The sequence below is a fragment of the Bombina bombina genome, chromosome 6, assembly GCF_027579735.1.
Source record: "Bombina bombina isolate aBomBom1 chromosome 6, aBomBom1.pri, whole genome shotgun sequence".
Lineage (NCBI taxonomy): Eukaryota > Metazoa > Chordata > Amphibia > Anura > Bombinatoridae > Bombina > Bombina bombina.
Window position 1 is genome coordinate 3,240,306 of NC_069504.1, and position 23,692 is coordinate 3,263,997.

A 23,692-nucleotide genomic window follows, 5' to 3' on the forward strand; every position below is an offset into this window, starting at 1 on the left:
GTCTTCCTAGTATAACACAGGCAAAGAGAATGACTGGGGGTGGAGGGGAAGGGGAGGGGCTATATATACAGCTCTGCTGTGGTGCTTTTTGCCACTTCCTGTTAGCAGGAGGTTAATATCCCACAAGTAAGGATGAAATCCGTGGACTCATCATATCTTTGTAAAAGAAAGTTGCTTAAAATTGCATGCTCTATCTGAATCAAGAAAGAAAAAAATTTGGGTTCAGTGTCCCTTTAATGATAAAGTTTATCTTTATAACTTTGGAAGAGATCAGGTTAAGGAGAAGACATTTCTTCCATCATGGAAGGATCCTTTTGTCATTACTGACAAAATATCCCCAGTTGCAAATAAACTAAGGATCCCTAAAAATAATACTTTTATGGATAAATGGGTCCATATTGATCAGTTGCGAGCATGCCATCCTAGATCCCAACTACAAGTCATAGAGGGCGAATGAAGTGTCATATCCCCAAATGCACTAAAGAAGTATTGTAGTTTAAAGATGCCTAACTAACAAGCATAAATATGAGGATGAAAAATAACGGACTCTTTTCATAGAGGACTGTCTATGATGGATACCATCAGTACACTCACCAAGTACCACTGACTTTAAGCCAATTCAATTACATGTGTCCTACATATATTTAAATTGGAAGGGGGAATTATGTCAAGGTATCTGTTAAATGTCAGTAGATAATACATATATATATATATATATATATATATATATATATAATAAGATAAAATAAGTATGCAATCTATCAAATATTACACTTGAGCATGCTTATTTTATTGCTGAATACATTCTGTGTATTGCAAATCTGAGGTCAGACATGAGATGCCTTGCTGATCAGACTCCATCACTCAATATGCTAATTCACATTTGCTCAGATCAAAATCTGTGTAATAAAAGTTACCAGATAATATCCCCTGTGGATAAGCTGCCGAGAGGTCTAGAGCTAGATATTTTGAAGCTTGAATCGATGCAGAGAAGAACCGGTCTACAGAGGAATTTTACCATTTACACTAACATGTTAAATTGGTACCTGCTGAGTTTTAATACACATAAGGCATCTGAACTCAAGTTACCTACAGACATATGGGAATGTTGTGACTTAATCTTCATATAAGATTATATTAACAATATATATATATATATATATATATATATATATATATGTGTGTGTGTGTGTGTGTATGTATTGATCTGAAGCATACTATATTGGATAAATGTCTGCTCTATTGAAAGGCTGCATTGGTGAATTTGAAATGTGTTCTAGAGTCTCAGAGTAATAACATCTGTTTCTTTATATTTTTCAGACACATAATAACCCAATGAGATGGTGACTAGGAAATGCAATATATATGTACCAGTATATCAAATGAACTAATATACAAAATAAGTCAGATAAACATTTATATTTTATTGATTTATACTACTAGTCCCTCATAAAAAATGCAACTGTAAAGGCATCTAATAAGTGCATATTTAATTGTTGCTGTAAATTTTATCATATGTTTTTATACACTCAGCAAGAGATATACATATATGCAATATTGATATTGGTATGGGAAAATAATCCAATATAAATATAGAATTTTTTAGAAATTACAACTGATTGCTAATCTCAAGGTATGTATGTGATATTAAGATGATAACTGAGATATTAGCTAGATCCATGCTGAAGGTATTGTGATCCTTTTAAATCCTTTCATGGAAAATGTGATTTTTAAATGCAGTTTAAAAAATTACTAGAGATATGCTTATGTTTAGTATCTATAAATACATGCTAAATCATATTAGATGGGACATATATGTGACCAGACAGGTTTTGCTAAAATCAAGAAATAGTGAATATACTAAATATACATTTGAATATATATAAGAATCTGTATGTACTGTTAATAGTATTTGATAGTAAGACTGCATTTCTGTTTGTCTGCTACCATCTAGTGGTTTATGCAAGAATTACAACCAAAGGGAATTATAGTATCAAATAACCATATGTTCCCAATAAGACAATTAAATGTTTGGCTCGAAGGACCTATCACAGACAAGATTCGTTAAGGGCCTATCAAGAGCGTATAAAAATGTGGGACTTATCACATGATATAGTCGCTTGCACAGAGGAAAAAAAGGATCATGCTGCTGAGTTTAAACTCTCTGACTTATCTTGCTGCCTTGGTTTACAGAAAGCAACATTGGGCCTAAATCTTTTATTCTCTAAATTGCAAATACCTTTATTATTTATGAAGTGAACTGTACTTATCAGAAGAAGCTGAGCATTCATTTTGTTATCTGGTAAAGTATAAGCAATTGTTAAGTATATATAATATTTACATCAAAGGTATTCTATAGCTATAGTTTAATTGAAGCTGGTGGTTTAAAAGGGCACTTTGTATTTTAAGTTCATGTTCATAATCCTGTGTAGTTTAGAACTAGTCATATTGATGCTAAGTAATCTTATTTGCTAGATAAAGGTGTTTTGTATTTCATATCTCTAAGTCAGGCTTATTATTGTAAGTAAATCTCTCTGGTGTTTATTAAGTTATTTGGAGCTATTGTGAGATATTTCAAAATTGGTTATTGTATTTAAATCTCTGATTGTTGTAAATTAAGCAGAGTAAGCTTGTAATCCATATTGGGCAATGAATTAGAGTTATTGGCTAATTTAAAAAGATTCTGGTACTTTATAGTGATATTTTAATGTGATTCATTGTAAGTAAGATATATTTTTGGTTTACCTTATAAAGAATATTATAACGGCATAAGCATGTATAGTTGATTCATAATCTATTCTAGTTTCTACTTAAATATGATTCAATGTGTTTATAAGGCTAACTAATCTAAGAATTTAGGAATAAATATTTATTTCAATTGTTTTGTATACATTTTAGTTGGAGGTTATTTTAGTAAGAATAATAATAAGTAAATTGTATTATAACCCTGGTATATACCAACAGTATAGTCGCTACGGGAGTGTATAGTCGATGGGTCAAATCCCTATAATAAAGAGTGCGGGAGTGTATAGTTGCTGGGTCATGTCCCTAGAAAAAAAGCTGCGGCCTGTAAGGAAGCTGACAGTGTTCCTTTGTTGCACACATGATACATGATTATTGTACAAGCTGCACATAGTTAGCAGGGAACAGCCCACGGCGCCCTCCACAGGTTCCACTCCACCAGCCCTCATCCACCATCTCTATGTCTGTGATCAGGTCCGCCGGCTGGAAGGAAATCTCATCGTCCCCACCTGAGAGACAGAAACAGAAACTGCTGTCACTGAGCAATGAAAAAGGACATCACTGTGCTCTAAACCAAAATGTACCTAATTACAAAATGTCCAAGAGTGAGATCCAATCCTCTCCCAAATCTGCATCAGTCAAATGTAGCTGCCATCTGGGTATCAGTCAAAAAGTGCTGACAGTATTCAACGCCTGCGCAAACCTCACATATGACATTACTGGCAGTCACTGCACATGCACGATTTATCCCCATACATGTCCAGCGCATGCGCAAACCTCACACATGACTGCACAATTTATCCCCATACATTTCCAGTGCCTGTGCAAACCTCACACATGACATTACTAGCAGTCACTGCACATGTACAATTTATCTCCTTAAATGCCCAGTGACTGCACACACCTTGCACATAACATAACTGGCAGTCACTTCACATGCACAAATTATCCCCATACATATACAGCGCCTGGGCAAACCTCGCACATGACATAAATAGCAGTCACTGCACATGCACAATGTATACTCAAAAATATCCAGCACCTGCGCAAACCTCATGCTTGACATTACTAGCAGTCACTGCACATGCACAATGTATCCCCATAGATATCCAGCGCCTGCGCAAACTTCATGCATGACATTAAAATTTTTCCCCTTAAATTCCCAGTGACTGCACAAACCTCGCACATGACATTACTGGCAGTCACTGCACATGCACGATTTATCCCCATACATATCCAGCACGTGGATAGGTCTTGAAAAAGGCCCAAGGAAGGGCAGAAACGCGTTGGCTATTTATGGTAAGCCTCATTTCATTTAGATTTAGGATTGATTTAGCATTATTGCACTATTTTGTTATTTGTATTCCACAGGTACACTCGGAATTTATGTTCTATTTTTGGATTAACTGTTACTGTGCTTATATTACAGGTCAAATAGTGAGATAAAGTACATGCCCAGCTACTGAACAAACCTCATGCATAACATTACTGGCAGTCACTGCACATGCACACTTTATCCCCTTACATGCCCAATGCCTGCACAAACCTGCTTATATTACAGTTTATGTAATGAGATAAAGTATAGGCTGTGATGTTACTGTGCTTATATTACAGATTATATAGTGAGATAAAGTATAGGCTGTGATCGTACTGTGCTTATATTACAGGTTATGTAGTGAGATAAAGTATAGGCTGTGATGTTACTGTGATTATATTACAGGTTATATAGTGAGATAAAGTATAGGCTGTAATGATACTGTGCTTATATTACAGGTTATATAGTGAGATAAAGTATAGGCTGTGATGTTACAGTGCTTATATTACAGGTTATATAGTGAGATAAAGTATAGGCTGTGATGTTACTGTGCTTATATTACAGGTTATGTAGTGAGATAAAGTATAGGCTGTGATGTTACTGTGCTTATATTACAGGTTATATAGTGAGATAAAGTATAGGCTGTGATGTTACTGTGCTTATATTACAGGTCATATAGTGAGATAAAGTATAGGCTGTGATGTTACTGTGATTATATTACAGGTTATATAGTGAGATAAAGTATAGGCTGTAATGTTACTGTACTTATATTACAGGTTATATAGTGCGATAAAGTATAGGCTGTGATGTTACTGTGCTTATATTACAGGTCAAATAGTGAGATAAAGTATAGGCTGTAATGTTACTGTGCTTATATTACAGGTTATATAGTGAGATAAAGTATAGGCTGTGATATTACTGTGCTTATATTACAGGTTATATAGTGAGATAAAGTATAGACTGTGATGTTACTGTGCTTATATTACAGGTTATATAGTAAGATAAAGTATAGGCTGTGATGTTACTGTGCTTACAGGTTATATAGTGAGATAAAGTATAGGCTGTAATGTTACTGTACTTATATTACAGGTTATATAGTGAGATAAAGTATAGGCTGTGATGTTACTGTGCTTATATTACAGGTTATATAGTGAGATAAAGTATAGGCTGTGATGTTACTGTGCTTATATTACAGGTTATATAGTGAGATAAAGTATAGGATGTGATGTTACTGTGCTTATATTACAGGTTATGTAGTGAGATAAAGTATAGGCTGTTATGTTATTGTGCTTACATTGCAGGTTATATAGTGAGATAAAGTATAGGCTGTAATGTTACTGTGCTTATATTACAGGTTATATAGTGAGATAAAGTATAGGCTGTAATGTTACTGTGCTTATATTACAGGTTATATAGTGAGATAAAGTATAGGATGTGATGTTACTGTGCTTACATTACAGCTTATATAGTGAGATAAAGTATAGGCTGTGATGTTACTGTGCTTATATTACAGGTTATGTAGTGAGATAAAGTATAGGCTGTAATGTTACTGTACTTATATTACAGGTTATATAGTGAGATAAAGTATAGGGTGTAATGTTACTGTGCTTATATTACAGATTATATAGTGAGATAAAGTATAAGCTGTGATGTTACTGTGCTTATATTACAGGTTATGTAATGAGATAAAGTATAGGCTGTAATGTTACTGTGCTTATATTACAGGTCATATAGTGAGATAAAGTATAGGCTGTAATGTTACTGTACTTATATTACAGGTTATATAGTGAGATGAAGTATAGGCTGTGATCGTACTGTGCTTATATTACAGGTTATGTAATGAGATAAAGTATAGGCTGTAATGTTACTGTACTTATATTACAGGTTATATAGTGAACTAAAGTATAGGCTGTAATGTTACTGTGCTTATATTACAGGTTATATAGTGAGATAAAGTATAAGCTGTGATGTTACTGTGCTTATATTACAGGTTATATAGTGAAATAAAGTATAGGCTGTGATGTTACTGTGCTTATATTACAGGTTATATAGTGAGATAAAGTATAGGCTGTGATGTTACTGTGCTTATATTACAGGTTACATACTGAGATTAAAAGTATAGGCTGTAATGTTACTGTGCTTATATTACAGGTTATGTAGTGAGATAAAGTATAGGCTGTAATGTTACTGTGCTTATATTACAGGTTATATAGTGAGATAAAGTATAGGCTGTGATGTTACTGTGCTTATATTACAGGTTATATAGTGAGATAAAGTATAGGCTGTGATGTCACTGTGCTTATATTACAGGTTATGTAGTGAGATAAAGTATAGGCTGTAATGTTACTGTGCTTATATTACAGGTTATATAGTGAGATAAAGTATAGGCTGTGATGTTACTGTGCTTATATTACAGGTTATATAGTGAGATAAAGTATAGGCTGTAATGTTACTGTGCTTATATTACAGGTTATGTAGTGAGATAAAGTATAGGCTGTGATGTTACTGTACTTATATTACAGGTTATATAGTGAGATAAAGTATAGGCTGTAATGTTACTGTGCTTATATTACAGGTTATATAATGAGATAAAGTATAGGCTGTAATGTTACTGTGCTTATATTACAGGTTATATAGTGAGATAAAGTATAGGCTGTAATGTTACTGTACTTATATTACAGGTTATATAGTGAGATAAAGTATAGGCTGTGATGTTACTGTGCTTATATTACAGGTTATATAGTGAAATAAAGTATAGGCTGTGATGTTACTGTGCTTATATTACAGGTTATGTATAGGCTGTGATGTTACTGTGCTTATATTACAGGTTACATACTGAGATAAAAAGTATAGGCTGTAATGTTACTGTGCTTATATTACAGGTTATGTAATGAGATAAAGTATAGGCTGTAATGTTACTGTACTTATATTACAGGTTATATAGTGAACTAAAGTATAGGCTGTAATGTTACTGTGCTTATATTACAGGTTATATAGTGAGATAAAGTATAAGCTGTGATGTTACTGTGCTTATATTACAGGTTATATAGTGAAATAAAGTATAGGCTGTGATGTTACTGTGCTTATATTACAGGTCATATAGTGAGATAAAGTATAGGCTGTAATGTTACTGTACTTATATTACAGGTTATATAGTGAGATAAAGTATAGGCTGTGATCGTACTGTGCTTATATTACAGGTTATGTAATGAGATAAAGTATAGGCTGTAATGTTACTGTACTTATATTACAGGTTATATAGTGAACTAAAGTATCGGCTGTAATGTTACTGTGCTTATATTACAGGTTATATAGTGAGATAAAGTATAAGCTGTGATGTTACTGTACTTATATTACAGGTTATATAGTGAGATAAAGTATAGGCTGTGATCGTACTGTGCTTATATTACAGGTTATGTAATGAGATAAAGTATAGGCTGTAATGTTACTGTACTTATATTACAGGTTATATAGTGAGATAAAGTATAGGCTGTGATGTTACAGTGCTTATATTACAGGTTATATAGTGAGATAAAGTATAGGCTGTGATGTTACTGTGCTTATATTACAGGTTATATAGTGAGATAAAGTATAGGCTGTGATGTTACTGTGCTTATATTACAGGTTATATAGTGAGATAAAGTATAGGCTGTGATGTTACTGTGCTTATATTACAGGTCATATAGTGAGATAAAGTATAGGCTGTGATGTTACTGTGATTATATTACAGGTTATATAGTGAGATAAAGTATAGGCTGTAATGTTACTGTACTTATATTACAGGTTATATAGTGCGATAAAGTATAGGCTGTGATGTTACTGTGCTTATATTACAGGTCAAATAGTGAGATAAAGTATAGGCTGTAATGTTACTGTGCTTATATTACAGGTTATATAGTGAGATAAAGTATAGGCTGTGATATTACTGTGCTTATATTACAGGTTATATAGTGAGATAAAGTATAGACTGTGATGTTACTGTGCTTATATTACAGGTTATATAGTAAGATAAAGTATAGGCTGTGATGTTACTGTGCTTACAGGTTATATAGTGAGATAAAGTATAGGCTGTAATGTTACTGTACTTATATTACAGGTTATATAGTGAGATAAAGTATAGGCTGTGATGTTACTGTGCTTATATTACAGGTTATATAGTGAGATAAAGTATAGGCTGTGATGTTACTGTGCTTATATTACAGGTTATATAGTGAGATAAAGTATAGGATGTGATGTTACTGTGCTTATATTACAGGTTATGTAGTGAGATAAAGTATAGGCTGTTATGTTATTGTGCTTACATTGCAGGTTATATAGTGAGATAAAGTATAGGCTGTGATGTTACTGTGCTTATATTACAGGTCAAATAGTGAGATAAAGTATAGGCTGTAATGTTACTGTGCTTATATTACAGGTTATATAGTGAGATAAAGTATAGGCTGTGATATTACTGTGCTTATATTACAGGTTATATAGTGAGATAAAGTATAGACTGTGATGTTACTGTGCTTATATTACAGGTTATATAGTAAGATAAAGTATAGGCTGTGATGTTACTGTGCTTACAGGTTATATAGTGAGATAAAGTATAGGCTGTAATGTTACTGTACTTATATTACAGGTTATATAGTGAGATAAAGTATAGGCTGTGATGTTACTGTGCTTATATTACAGGTTATATAGTGAGATAAAGTATAGGCTGTGATGTTACTGTGCTTATATTACAGGTTATATAGTGAGATAAAGTATAGGATGTGATGTTACTGTGCTTATATTACAGTTTATGTAGTGAGATAAAGTATAGGCTGTTATGTTATTGTGCTTACATTGCAGGTTATATAGTGAGATAAAGTATAGGCTGTAATGTTACTGTGCTTATATTACAGGTTATATAGTGAGATAAAGTATAGGCTGTAATGTTACTGTGCTTATATTACAGGTTATATAGTGAGATAAAGTATAGGATGTGATGTTACTGTGCTTACATTACAGCTTATATAGTGAGATAAAGTATAGGCTGTAATGTTACTGTACTTATATTACAGGTTATATAGTGAGATAAAGTATAGGCTGTGATGTTACTGTGCTTATATTACAGGTTATATAGTGAGATAAAGTATAGGCTGTGATGTTACTGTGCTTATATTACAGGTTATATAGTGAGATAAAGTATAGGATGTGATGTTACTGTGCTTATATTACAGTTTATGTAGTGAGATAAAGTATAGGCTGTTATGTTATTGTGCTTACATTGCAGGTTATATAGTGAGATAAAGTATAGGCTGTAATGTTACTGTGCTTATATTACAGGTTATATAGTGAACTAAAGTATAGGCTGTAATGTTACTGTGCTTATATTACAGGTTATATAGTGAGATAAAGTATAAGCTGTGATGTTACTGTGCTTATATTACAGGTTATATAGTGAAATAAAGTATAGGCTGTGATGTTACTGTGCTTATATTACAGGTCATATAGTGAGATAAAGTATAGGCTGTAATGTTACTGTACTTATATTACAGGTTATATAGTGAGATAAAGTATAGGCTGTGATCGTACTGTGCTTATATTACAGGTTATGTAATGAGATAAAGTATAGGCTGTAATGTTACTGTACTTATATTACAGGTTATATAGTGAACTAAAGTATCGGCTGTAATGTTACTGTGCTTATATTACAGGTTATATAGTGAGATAAAGTATAAGCTGTGATGTTACTGTACTTATATTACAGGTTATATAGTGAGATAAAGTATAGGCTGTGATCGTACTGTGCTTATATTACAGGTTATGTAATGAGATAAAGTATAGGCTGTAATGTTACTGTACTTATATTACAGGTTATATAGTGAGATAAAGTATAGGCTGTGATGTTACAGTGCTTATATTACAGGTTATATAGTGAGATAAAGTATAGGCTGTGATGTTACTGTGCTTATATTACAGGTTATATAGTGAGATAAAGTATAGGCTGTGATGTTACTGTGCTTATATTACAGGTTATATAGTGAGATAAAGTATAGGCTGTGATGTTACTGTGCTTATATTACAGGTCATATAGTGAGATAAAGTATAGGCTGTGATGTTACTGTGATTATATTACAGGTTATATAGTGAGATAAAGTATAGGCTGTAATGTTACTGTACTTATATTACAGGTTATATAGTGCGATAAAGTATAGGCTGTGATGTTACTGTGCTTATATTACAGGTCAAATAGTGAGATAAAGTATAGGCTGTAATGTTACTGTGCTTATATTACAGGTTATATAGTGAGATAAAGTATAGGCTGTGATATTACTGTGCTTATATTACAGGTTATATAGTGAGATAAAGTATAGACTGTGATGTTACTGTGCTTATATTACAGGTTATATAGTAAGATAAAGTATAGGCTGTGATGTTACTGTGCTTACAGGTTATATAGTGAGATAAAGTATAGGCTGTAATGTTACTGTACTTATATTACAGGTTATATAGTGAGATAAAGTATAGGCTGTGATGTTACTGTGCTTATATTACAGGTTATATAGTGAGATAAAGTATAGGCTGTGATGTTACTGTGCTTATATTACAGGTTATATAGTGAGATAAAGTATAGGATGTGATGTTACTGTGCTTATATTACAGGTTATGTAGTGAGATAAAGTATAGGCTGTTATGTTATTGTGCTTACATTGCAGGTTATATAGTGAGATAAAGTATAGGCTGTGATGTTACTGTGCTTATATTACAGGTCAAATAGTGAGATAAAGTATAGGCTGTAATGTTACTGTGCTTATATTACAGGTTATATAGTGAGATAAAGTATAGGCTGTGATATTACTGTGCTTATATTACAGGTTATATAGTGAGATAAAGTATAGACTGTGATGTTACTGTGCTTATATTACAGGTTATATAGTAAGATAAAGTATAGGCTGTGATGTTACTGTGCTTACAGGTTATATAGTGAGATAAAGTATAGGCTGTAATGTTACTGTACTTATATTACAGGTTATATAGTGAGATAAAGTATAGGCTGTGATGTTACTGTGCTTATATTACAGGTTATATAGTGAGATAAAGTATAGGCTGTGATGTTACTGTGCTTATATTACAGGTTATATAGTGAGATAAAGTATAGGATGTGATGTTACTGTGCTTATATTACAGTTTATGTAGTGAGATAAAGTATAGGCTGTTATGTTATTGTGCTTACATTGCAGGTTATATAGTGAGATAAAGTATAGGCTGTAATGTTACTGTGCTTATATTACAGGTTATATAGTGAGATAAAGTATAGGCTGTAATGTTACTGTGCTTATATTACAGGTTATATAGTGAGATAAAGTATAGGATGTGATGTTACTGTGCTTACATTACAGCTTATATAGTGAGATAAAGTATAGGCTGTGATGTTACTGTGCTTATATTACAGGTTATGTAGTGAGATAAAGTATAGGCTGTAATGTTACTGTACTTATATTACAGGTTATATAGTGAGATAAAGTATAGGGTGTAATGTTACTGTGCTTATATTACAGATTATATAGTGAGATAAAGTATAAGCTGTGATGTTACTGTGCTTATATTACAGGTTATGTAATGAGATAAAGTATAGGCTGTAATGTTACTGTGCTTATATTACAGGTCATATAGTGAGATAAAGTATAGGCTGTAATGTTACTGTACTTATATTACAGGTTATATAGTGAGATGAAGTATAGGCTGTGATCGTACTGTGCTTATATTACAGGTTATGTAATGAGATAAAGTATAGGCTGTAATGTTACTGTACTTATATTACAGGTTATATAGTGAACTAAAGTATAGGCTGTAATGTTACTGTGCTTATATTACAGGTTATATAGTGAGATAAAGTATAAGCTGTGATGTTACTGTGCTTATATTACAGGTTATATAGTGAAATAAAGTATAGGCTGTGATGTTACTGTGCTTATATTACAGGTTATATAGTGAGATAAAGTATAGGCTGTGATGTTACTGTGCTTATATTACAGGTTACATACTGAGATTAAAAGTATAGGCTGTAATGTTACTGTGCTTATATTACAGGTTATGTAGTGAGATAAAGTATAGGCTGTAATGTTACTGTGCTTATATTACAGGTTATATAGTGAGATAAAGTATAGGCTGTGATGTTACTGTGCTTATATTACAGGTTATATAGTGAGATAAAGTATAGGCTGTAATGTTACTGTGCTTATATTACAGGTTATGTAGTGAGATAAAGTATAGGCTGTGATGTTACTGTACTTATATTACAGGTTATATAGTGAGATAAAGTATAGGCTGTAATGTTACTGTGCTTATATTACAGGTTATATAGTGAGATAAAGTATAGGCTGTAATGTTACTGTGCTTATATTACAGGTTATATAGTGAGATAAATTATAGGCTGTAATGTTACTGTACTTATATTACAGGTTATATAGTGAGATAAAGTATAGGCTGTGATGTTACTGTGCTTATATTACAGGTTATATAGTGAAATAAAGTATAGGCTGTGATGTTACTGTGCTTATATTACAGGTTATGTATAGGCTGTGATGTTACTGTGCTTATATTACAGGTTACATACTGAGATAAAAAGTATAGGCTGTAATGTTACTGTGCTTATATTACAGGTTATGTAATGAGATAAAGTATAGGCTGTAATGTTACTGTACTTATATTACAGGTTATATAGTGAACTAAAGTATAGGCTGTAATGTTACTGTGCTTATATTACAGGTTATATAGTGAGATAAAGTATAAGCTGTGATGTTACTGTGCTTATATTACAGGTTATATAGTGAAATAAAGTATAGGCTGTGATGTTACTGTGCTTATATTACAGGTCATATAGTGAGATAAAGTATAGGCTGTAATGTTACTGTACTTATATTACAGGTTATATAGTGAGATAAAGTATAGGCTGTGATCGTACTGTGCTTATATTACAGGTTATGTAATGAGATAAAGTATAGGCTGTAATGTTACTGTACTTATATTACAGGTTATATAGTGAACTAAAGTATCGGCTGTAATGTTACTGTGCTTATATTACAGGTTATATAGTGAGATAAAGTATAAGCTGTGATGTTACTGTACTTATATTACAGGTTATATAGTGAGATAAAGTATAGGCTGTGATCGTACTGTGCTTATATTACAGGTTATGTAATGAGATAAAGTATAGGCTGTAATGTTACTGTACTTATATTACAGGTTATATAGTGAACTAAAGTATAGGCTGTAATGTTACTGTGCTTATATTACAGGTTATATAGTGAGATAAAGTATAAGCTGTGATGTTACTGTGCTTATATTACAGGTTATATAGTGAAATAAAGTATAGGCTGTGATGTTACTGTGCTTATATTACAGGTTATGTAGTGAGATAAAGTATAGGCTGTAATGTTACTGTGCTTATATTACAGGTTATATAGTGAGATAAAGTGTAGGCTGTAATGTTACTGTACTTATATTACAGGTTATATAGTGAGATAAAGTATAGGCTGTGATCGTACTGTGCTTATATTACAGGTTATGTAATGAGATAAAGTATAGGCTGTAATGTTACTGTACTTATATTACAGGTTATATAGTGAACTAAAGTATAGGCTGTAATGTTACTGTGCTTATATTACAGGTTATGTAGTGATATAAAGTATAAGCTGTGATGTTACTGTGCTTATATTACAGGTTATATAGTGAAATAAAGTATAGGCTGTGATGTTACTGTGCTTATATTACAGGTTATGTAGTGAGATAAAGTATAGGCTGTAATGTTACTGTGCTTATATTACAGGTTATATAGTGAGATAAAGTATAGGCTCTAATGTTACTGTGCTTATATTACAGGTTATGTAGTGAGATAAAGTATAGGCTGTAATGTTACTGTGCTTATATTACAGGTTATATAGTGAGATAAAGTATAGGCTGTGATGTTACTGTGCTTATATTACACGTTATATAGTGAGATAAAGTATAGGATGTGATGTTACTGTGCTTATATTACAGGTCATATAGTGAGATAAAGTATAGGCTGTAATGTTACTGTGCTTATATTACAGGTTATGTAGTGAGATAAAGTATAGGCTGTGATGTTACTGTACTTATATTACAGGTTATATAGTGAGATAAAGTATAGGCTGTAATGTTACTGTGCTTATATTACAGGTTATATAGTGAGATAAAGTATAGGCTGTAATGTTACTGTGCTTATATTACAGGTTATATAGTGAGATAAAGTATAGGCTGTGATGTTACTGTGCTTATATTACAGGTTATATAGTGAGATAAAGTATAGGCTGTAATGTTACTGTGCTTATATTACAGGTTATATAGTGAGATAAAGTATAGGCTGTGATGTTACTGTGCTTATATTACAGTTTATGTAATGAGATAAAGTATAGGCTGTGATGTTACTGTGCTTATATTACAGGTTATATAGTGAACTAAAGTATAGGCTGTAATGTTACTGTGCTTATATTACAGGTTATATAGTGAGATAAAGTATAAGCTGTGATGTTACTGTGCTTATATTACAGGTTATATAGTGAAATAAAGTATAGGCTGTGATGTTACTGTGCTTATATTACAGGTTATATAGTGAGATAAAGTATAGGCTGTGATGTTACTGTGCTTATATTACAGGTTACATACTGAGATTAAAAGTATAGGCTGTAATGTTACTGTGCTTATATTACAGGTTATGTAGTGAGATAAAGTATAGGCTGTAATGTTACTGTGCTTATATTACAGGTTATATAGTGAGATAAAGTATAGGCTGTGATGTTACTGTGCTTATATTACAGGTTATATAGTGAGATAAAGTATAGGCTGTAATGTTACTGTGCTTATATTACAGGTTATGTAGTGAGATAAAGTATAGGCTGTGATGTTACTGTACTTATATTACAGGTTATATAGTGAGATAAAGTATAGGCTGTAATGTTACTGTGCTTATATTACAGGTTATATAGTGAGATAAAGTATAGGCTGTAATGTTACTGTGCTTATATTACAGGTTATATAGTGAGATAAAGTATAGGCTGTAATGTTACTGTACTTATATTACAGGTTATATAGTGAGATAAAGTATAGGCTGTGATGTTACTGTGCTTATATTACAGGTTATATAGTGAAATAAAGTATAGGCTGTGATGTTACTGTGCTTATATTACAGGTTATGTATAGGCTGTGATGTTACTGTGCTTATATTACAGGTTACATACTGAGATAAAAAGTATAGGCTGTAATGTTACTGTGCTTATATTACAGGTTATGTAATGAGATAAAGTATAGGCTGTAATGTTACTGTACTTATATTACAGGTTATATAGTGAACTAAAGTATAGGCTGTAATGTTACTGTGCTTATATTACAGGTTATATAGTGAGATAAAGTATAAGCTGTGATGTTACTGTGCTTATATTACAGGTTATATAGTGAAATAAAGTATAGGCTGTGATGTTACTGTGCTTATATTACAGGTCATATAGTGAGATAAAGTATAGGCTGTAATGTTACTGTACTTATATTACAGGTTATATAGTGAGATAAAGTATAGGCTGTGATCGTACTGTGCTTATATTACAGGTTATGTAATGAGATAAAGTATAGGCTGTAATGTTACTGTACTTATATTACAGGTTATATAGTGAACTAAAGTATCGGCTGTAATGTTACTGTGCTTATATTACAGGTTATATAGTGAGATAAAGTATAAGCTGTGATGTTACTGTACTTATATTACAGGTTATATAGTGAGATAAAGTATAGGCTGTGATCGTACTGTGCTTATATTATAGGTTATGTAATGAGATAAAGTATAGGCTGTAATGTTACTGTACTTATATTACAGGTTATATAGTGAGATAAAGTATAGGCTGTGATGTTACAGTGCTTATATTACAGGTTATATAGTGAGATAAAGTATAGGCTGTGATGTTACTGTGCTTATATTACAGGTTATGTAGTGAGATAAAGTATAGGCTGTGATGTTACTGTGCTTATATTACAGGTTATATAGTGAGATAAAGTATAGGCTGTGATGTTACTGTGCTTATATTACAGGTTATATAGTGAGATAAAGTATAGGCTGTGATGTTACTGTGCTTATATTACAGGTTATATAGTGAGATAAAGTATAGGCTGTGATGTTACTGTGCTTATATTACAGGTCATATAGTGAGATAAAGTATAGGCTGTGATGTTACTGTGATTATATTACAGGTTATATAGTGAGATAAAGTATAGGCTGTAATGTTACTGTACTTATATTACAGGTTATATAGTGCGATAAAGTATAGGCTGTGATGTTACTGTGCTTATATTACAGGTCAAATAGTGAGATAAAGTATAGGCTGTAATGTTACTGTGCTTATATTACAGGTTATATAGTGAGATAAAGTATAGGCTGTGATATTACTGTGCTTATATTACAGGTTATATAGTGAGATAAAGTATAGACTGTGATGTTACTGTGCTTATATTACAGGTTATATAGTAAGATAAAGTATAGGCTGTGATGTTACTGTGCTTACAGGTTATATAGTGAGATAAAGTATAGGCTGTAATGTTACTGTACTTATATTACAGGTTATATAGTGAGATAAAGTATAGGCTGTGATGTTACTGTGCTTATATTACAGGTTATATAGTGAGATAAAGTATAGGCTGTGATGTTACTGTGCTTATATTACAGGTTATATAGTGAGATAAAGTATAGGATGTGATGTTACTGTGCTTATATTACAGGTTATGTAGTGAGATAAAGTATAGGCTGTTATGTTATTGTGCTTACATTGCAGGTTATATAGTGAGATAAAGTATAGGCTGTGATGTTACTGTGCTTATATTACAGGTCATATAGTGAGATAAAGTATAGGCTGTGATGTTACTGTGCTTATATTACAGGTTATATAGTGAGATAAAGTATAGGCTGTGATATTACTGTGCTTATATTACAGGTTATATAGTGAGATAAAGTATAGACTGTGATGTTACTGTGCTTATATTACAGGTTATATAGTAAGATAAAGTATAGGCTGTGATGTTACTGTGCTTACAGGTTATATAGTGAGATAAAGTATAGGCTGTAATGTTACTGTACTTATATTACAGGTTATATAGTGAGATAAAGTATAGGCTGTGATGTTACTGTGCTTATATTACAGGTTATATAGTGAGATAAAGTATAGGCTGTGATGTTACTGTGCTTATATTACAGGTTATATAGTGAGATAAAGTATAGGATGTGATGTTACTGTGCTTATATTACAGTTTATGTAGTGAGATAAAGTATAGGCTGTTATGTTATTGTGCTTACATTGCAGGTTATATAGTGAGATAAAGTATAGGCTGTAATGTTACTGTGCTTATATTACAGGTTATATAGTGAGATAAAGTATAGGCTGTAATGTTACTGTGCTTATATTACAGGTTATATAGTGAGATAAAGTATAGGATGTGATGTTACTGTGCTTACATTACAGCTTATATAGTGAGATAAAGTATAGGCTGTGATGTTACTGTGCTTATATTACAGGTTATGTAGTGAGATAAAGTATAGGCTGTAATGTTACTGTACTTATATTACAGGTTATATAGTGAGATAAAGTATAGGGTGTAATGTTACTGTGCTTATATTACAGATTATATAGTGAGATAAAGTATAAGCTGTGATGTTACTGTGCTTATATTACAGGTTATGTAATGAGATAAAGTATAGGCTGTAATGTTACTGTGCTTATATTACAGGTCATATAGTGAGATAAAGTATAGGCTGTAATGTTACTGTACTTATATTACAGGTTATATAGTGAGATGAAGTATAGGCTGTGATCGTACTGTGCTTATATTACAGGTTATGTAATGAGATAAAGTATAGGCTGTAATGTTACTGTACTTATATTACAGGTTATATAGTGAACTAAAGTATAGGCTGTAATGTTACTGTGCTTATATTACAGGTTATATAGTGAGATAAAGTATAAGCTGTGATGTTACTGTGCTTATATTACAGGTTATATAGTGAAATAAAGTATAGGCTGTGATGTTACTGTGCTTATATTACAGGTTATATAGTGAGATAAAGTATAGGCTGTGATGTTACTGTGCTTATATTACAGGTTACATACTGAGATTAAAAGTATAGGCTGTAATGTTACTGTGCTTATATTACAGGTTATGTAGTGAGATAAAGTATAGGCTGTAATGTTACTGTGCTTATATTACAGGTTATATAGTGAGATAAAGTATAGGCTGTGATGTTACTGTGCTTATATTACAGGTTATATAGTGAGATAAAGTATAGGCTGTAATGTTACTGTGCTTATATTACAGGTTATGTAGTGAGATAAAGTATAGGCTGTGATGTTACTGTACTTATAATACAGGTTATATAGTGAGATAAAGTATAGGCTGTAATGTTACTGTGCTTATATTACAGGTTATATAGTGAGATAAAGTATAGGCTGTAATGTTACTGTGCTTATATTACAGGTTATATAGTGAGATAAAGTATAGGCTGTAATGTTACTGTACTTATATTACAGGTTATATAGTGAGATAAAGTATAGGCTGTGATATTACTGTGCTTATATTACAGGTTATATAGTGAAATAAAGTATAGGCTGTGATGTTACTGTGCTTATATTACAGGTTATGTATAGGCTGTGATGTTACTGTGCTTATATTACAGGTTACATACTGAGATAAAAAGTATAGGCTGTAATGTTACTGTGCTTATATTACAGGTTATGTAATGAGATAAAGTATAGGCTGTAATGTTACTGTACTTATATTACAGGTTATATAGTGAACTAAAGTATAGGCTGTAATGTTACTGTGCTTATATTACAGGTTATATAGTGAGATAAAGTATAAGCTGTGATGTTACTGTGCTTATATTACAGGTTATATAGTGAAATAAAGTATAGGCTGTGATGTTACTGTGCTTATATTACAGGTCATATAGTGAGATAAAGTATAGGCTGTAATGTTACTGTACTTATATTACAGGTTATATAGTGAGATAAAGTATAGGCTGTGATCGTACTGTGCTTATATTACAGGTTATGTAATGAGATAAAGTATAGGCTGTAATGTTACTGTACTTATATTACAGGTTATATAGTGAACTAAAGTATCGGCTGTAATGTTACTGTGCTTATATTACAGGTTATATAGTGAGATAAAGTATAAGCTGTGATGTTACTGTACTTATATTACAGGTTATATAGTGAGATAAAGTATAGGCTGTGATCGTACTGTGCTTATATTACAGGTTATGTAATGAGATAAAGTATAGGCTGTAATGTTACTGTACTTATATTACAGGTTATATAGTGAACTAAAGTATAGGCTGTAATGTTACTGTGCTTATATTACAGGTTATATAGTGAGATAAAGTATAAGCTGTGATGTTACTGTGCTTATATTACAGGTTATATAGTGAAATAAAGTATAGGCTGTGATGTTACTGTGCTTATATTACAGGTTATGTAGTGAGATAAAGTATAGGCTGTAATGTTACTGTGCTTATATTACAGGTTATATAGTGAGATAAAGTATAGGCTGTAATGTTACTGTACTTATATTACAGGTTATATAGTGAGATAAAGTATAGGCTGTGATCGTACTGTGCTTATATTACAGGTTATGTAATGAGATAAAGTATAGGCTGTAATGTTACTGTACTTATATTACAGGTTATATAGTGAACTAAAGTATAGGCTGTAATGTTACTGTGCTTATATTACAGGTTATGTAGTGAGATAAAGTATAAGCTGTGATGTTACTGTGCTTATATTACAGGTTATATAGTGAAATAAAGTATAGGCTGTGATGTTACTGTGCTTATATTACAGGTTATGTAGTGAGATAAAGTATAGGCTGTAATGTTACTGTGCTTATATTACAGGTTATATAGTGAGATAAAGTATAGGCTCTAATGTTACTGTGCTTATATTACAGGTTATGTAGTGAGATAAAGTATAGGCTGTAATGTTACTGTGCTTATATTACAGGTTATATAGTGAGATAAAGTATAGGCTGTGATGTTACTGTGCTTATATTACACGTTATATAGTGAGATAAAGTATAGGCTGTAATGTTACTGTGCTTATATTACAGGTTATGTAGTGAGATAAAGTATAGGCTGTGATGTTACTGTACTTATATTACAGGTTATATAGTGAGATAAAGTATAGGCTGTAATGTTACTGTGCTTATATTACAGGTTATATAGTGAGATAAAGTATAGGCTGTAATGTTACTGTGCTTATATTACAGGTTATATAGTGAGATAAAGTATAGGCTGTGATGTTACTGTGCTTATATTACAGGTTATATAGTGAGATAAAGTATAGGCTGTAATGTTACTGTGCTTATATTACAGGTTATATAGTGAGATAAAGTATAGGCTGTGATGTTACTGTGCTTATATTACAGTTTATGTAATGAGATAAAGTATAGGCTGTGATGTTACTGTGCTTATATTACAGGTTATATAGTGAGATAAAGTATAGGCTGTAATGTTACTGTACTTATATTACAGGTTATATAGTGAGATAAAGTATAGGCTGTAATGTTACTGTGCTTATATTACAGGTTATGTAGTGAGATAAAGTATAGGCTGTAATGTTACTGTGCTTATATTACAGGTTATATAGTGAGATAAAGTATAGGCTGTGATGTTACTGTGCTTATATTACACGTTATATAGTGAGATAAAGTATAGGCTGTAATGTTACTGTGCTTATATTACAGGTTATGTAGTGAGATAAAGTATAGGCTGTGATGTTACTGTACTTATATTACAGGTTATATAGTGAGATAAAGTATAGGCTGTAATGTTACTGTGCTTATATTACAGGTTATATAGTGAGATAAAGTATAGGCTGTAATGTTACTGTGCTTATATTACAGGTTATATAGTGAGATAAAGTATAGGCTGTGATGTTACTGTGCTTATATTACAGGTTATATAGTGAGATAAAGTATAGGCTGTAATGTTACTGTGCTTATATTACAGGTTATATAGTGAGATAAAGTATAGGCTGTGATGTTACTGTGCTTATATTACAGTTTATGTAATGAGATAAAGTATAGGCTGTGATGTTACTGTGCTTATATTACAGGTTATATAGTGAGATAAAGTATAGGCTGTAATGTTACTGTACTTATATTACAGGTTATATAGTGAGATAAAGTATAGGCTGTAATGTTACTGTGCTTATATTACAGGTTATATAGTGAAATAAAGTATAGGCTGTGATGTTACTGTGCTTATATTACAGGTTATGTATAGGCTGTGATGTTACTGTGCTTATATTACAGGTTACATACTGAGATAAAAAGTATAGGCTGTAATGTTACTGTGCTTATATTACAGGTTATGTAGTGAGATAAAGTATAGGCTGTAATGTTACTGTGCTTATATTACAGGTTATATAGTGAGATAAAGTATAGGCTGTGATGTTACTGTGCTTATATTACAGGTTATATAGTGAGATAAAGTATAGGCTGTAATGTTACTGTGCTTATATTACAGGTTATGTAGTGAGATAAAGTATAGGCTGTGATGTTACTGTACTTATATTACAGGTTATGTTATGAGATAAAGTATAGGCTGTAATGTTACTGTGCTTATATTACAGGTTATGTTTTATTTATTTATTTTTTTATTTTATTTTTATATTTATTTGTATAATTAGGGAAAAATAATGACAATTCAAAAAAAAAAAAAAATACAATAACAGTGTGTTATAAAAAAAATACAAACCATTATTAGCGAATTAACTATCAATGAACAATTCTAAGAAGTCGGTAACAGTTAAACCAATATGAGTAAGCGAGAAAGAACAAATCGGAAATTTGGATTACCGTTACCCTACGGTAGAATCTTGTTTTTATCTTATTCCCCATTTTCAATTATTAAATAAAATCTGGTTAACCAGAATCACACATAGAGCAAACCGAAACAATAAAACAAGACAAAACAAAACCAAAACATAAGAGACAAACAGAAAAAAAAAAAAAACTCTGTCGGGCCCCCGCGAACCCTATTACTCACCATCCAGTGCCCATTCTTGCGGAAAGCGACCTGAGAGGATATTAATTACAACAAACTCAGAGTCAATGAATGGTTTTATCATTTTTTTTTTGGAGTACCAAGGGCAAGGAAAGAACAAACAATTCCCATTTTCTGAAAAAGGCCCCTAAATGCTCTTCATGTGGATATGGTATATTAAACTGTTCCGTCGTAAATTGATTCATTAGGGCCGCTTTAAAATGTACAAATTTAGGTGCTTCACGGGCCTTCCATAATTTGAGGATCAGATTACGTCCTATTAATATAATTGTGTTTAAAAGACTAAAATTTTTACTAATGCCTTGGAATTGTACCAGGAAAAAAATCTCAATGGGTAACAAATCATGTTCCAGCTTCACAACTGTATTCATCCAATAAGAAATCTTTTTCCAGAATTGAAAAATTTTGGGGCAACCCCAAAGACAATGTACTAGGTCAGCATCCGTTGACAAGCATCTAGGGCACAGAACCTTTGTATTGTACAATTTAGATAAAGCACCGGGGGTAAAATACCTCTGAAGCCCAATTTTTATCTGAGATTCTCGCCACACTGTAGGCACCCAACTCTGTTGGATTAATTTAAAACTTCCGACTATAGTTTGTTCGTTTATCTCAGGGAATTGGGTGGACCATTTTACTGCCATTTCGCTGACCTGTAAACTAGAGGACTTTTGGAGTACAATTAGATATAATGGGGAAATTGGGTACAGTCCTGCTGCATAAATAGATATCCTTGGCTGTAGTTCACCTATTGACCAGTTCTTTCCATAGTTTTTAAGTAACTCGTAAAGATAACGTCTGGCTTGAAGATAAGCATAAAATTCACGAGGCCGAGGTCAAATTTGTTCGCTATATCGGAAAAAGGTAGTGGGTAGCCATCAGTACCCAAAATTTGATGCATAGTTTTTAAACCTTTTAATGCCCATTCTTTGAATATCTGGTTGGAAAGACCCAGGCTAAAATTCGGATTACCGCATATTGGTAAATATTGCGAAACATATGGAGAGCAATCCAATTCTGTACAAAGTCTTTGCCATGCCACTATAATATTTCTAAATGTAAGATGAAAAAAAACATTTGAAGGGAGTGACGTTAACGGGCAATGAAGTAAAGCCGTTAGCTGGAAGGGTGCCACTATCTGCGATTCCCAGGCACACAAAGAGATTTGATCTTTTTCAGTTACCCAGTGCAGAGCGAATCTGGCGAGAATAACTAAATTGTAGATTTGTATATTAGGGAGGGCTAGGCCTGCCGCCAATTTGGAGTTCATCAAATGATGACAGGCAATCCGCGGTTTGGCACCTTTCCATAGGAATCTAGAACAAGCCCTGTTATACTCAACAATATCCTTTTTGTGTATAAACAACGGTATATTTTGAAAAATATACAACAATCTAGGAAAAATAACTGTTTTAATCAATGTCACGCGGGCAGATAGAGAGAGAGGTAACATGCACCATTCTTCTAGTTTTTTACTACAGTGTGCCAACTCGAACCCGTAGTTATTCTTGTACCATTCCTCCGGGTTTCTGGTTAACCGCAAGCCT

The 23,692-nt window shown here is 32.2% G+C and overlaps 1 protein-coding gene across 1 annotated transcript in view; it reads right to left on the bottom strand.

The window, feature by feature from the left end:
* Window positions 1-1,404: 1,404 nt before the first annotated feature.
* The window catches only part of LOC128662504 (hematopoietic lineage cell-specific protein-like), a 783,082-nt gene continuing 760,794 nt past the window's right edge, over window positions 1,405-23,692 (bottom strand). The window contains 1 exon segment of the mRNA XM_053716283.1: window positions 1,405-3,251. Coding sequence (XP_053572258.1) covers window positions 3,115-3,251 — 137 coding nt within the window. The 3' untranslated portion in view covers window positions 1,405-3,114.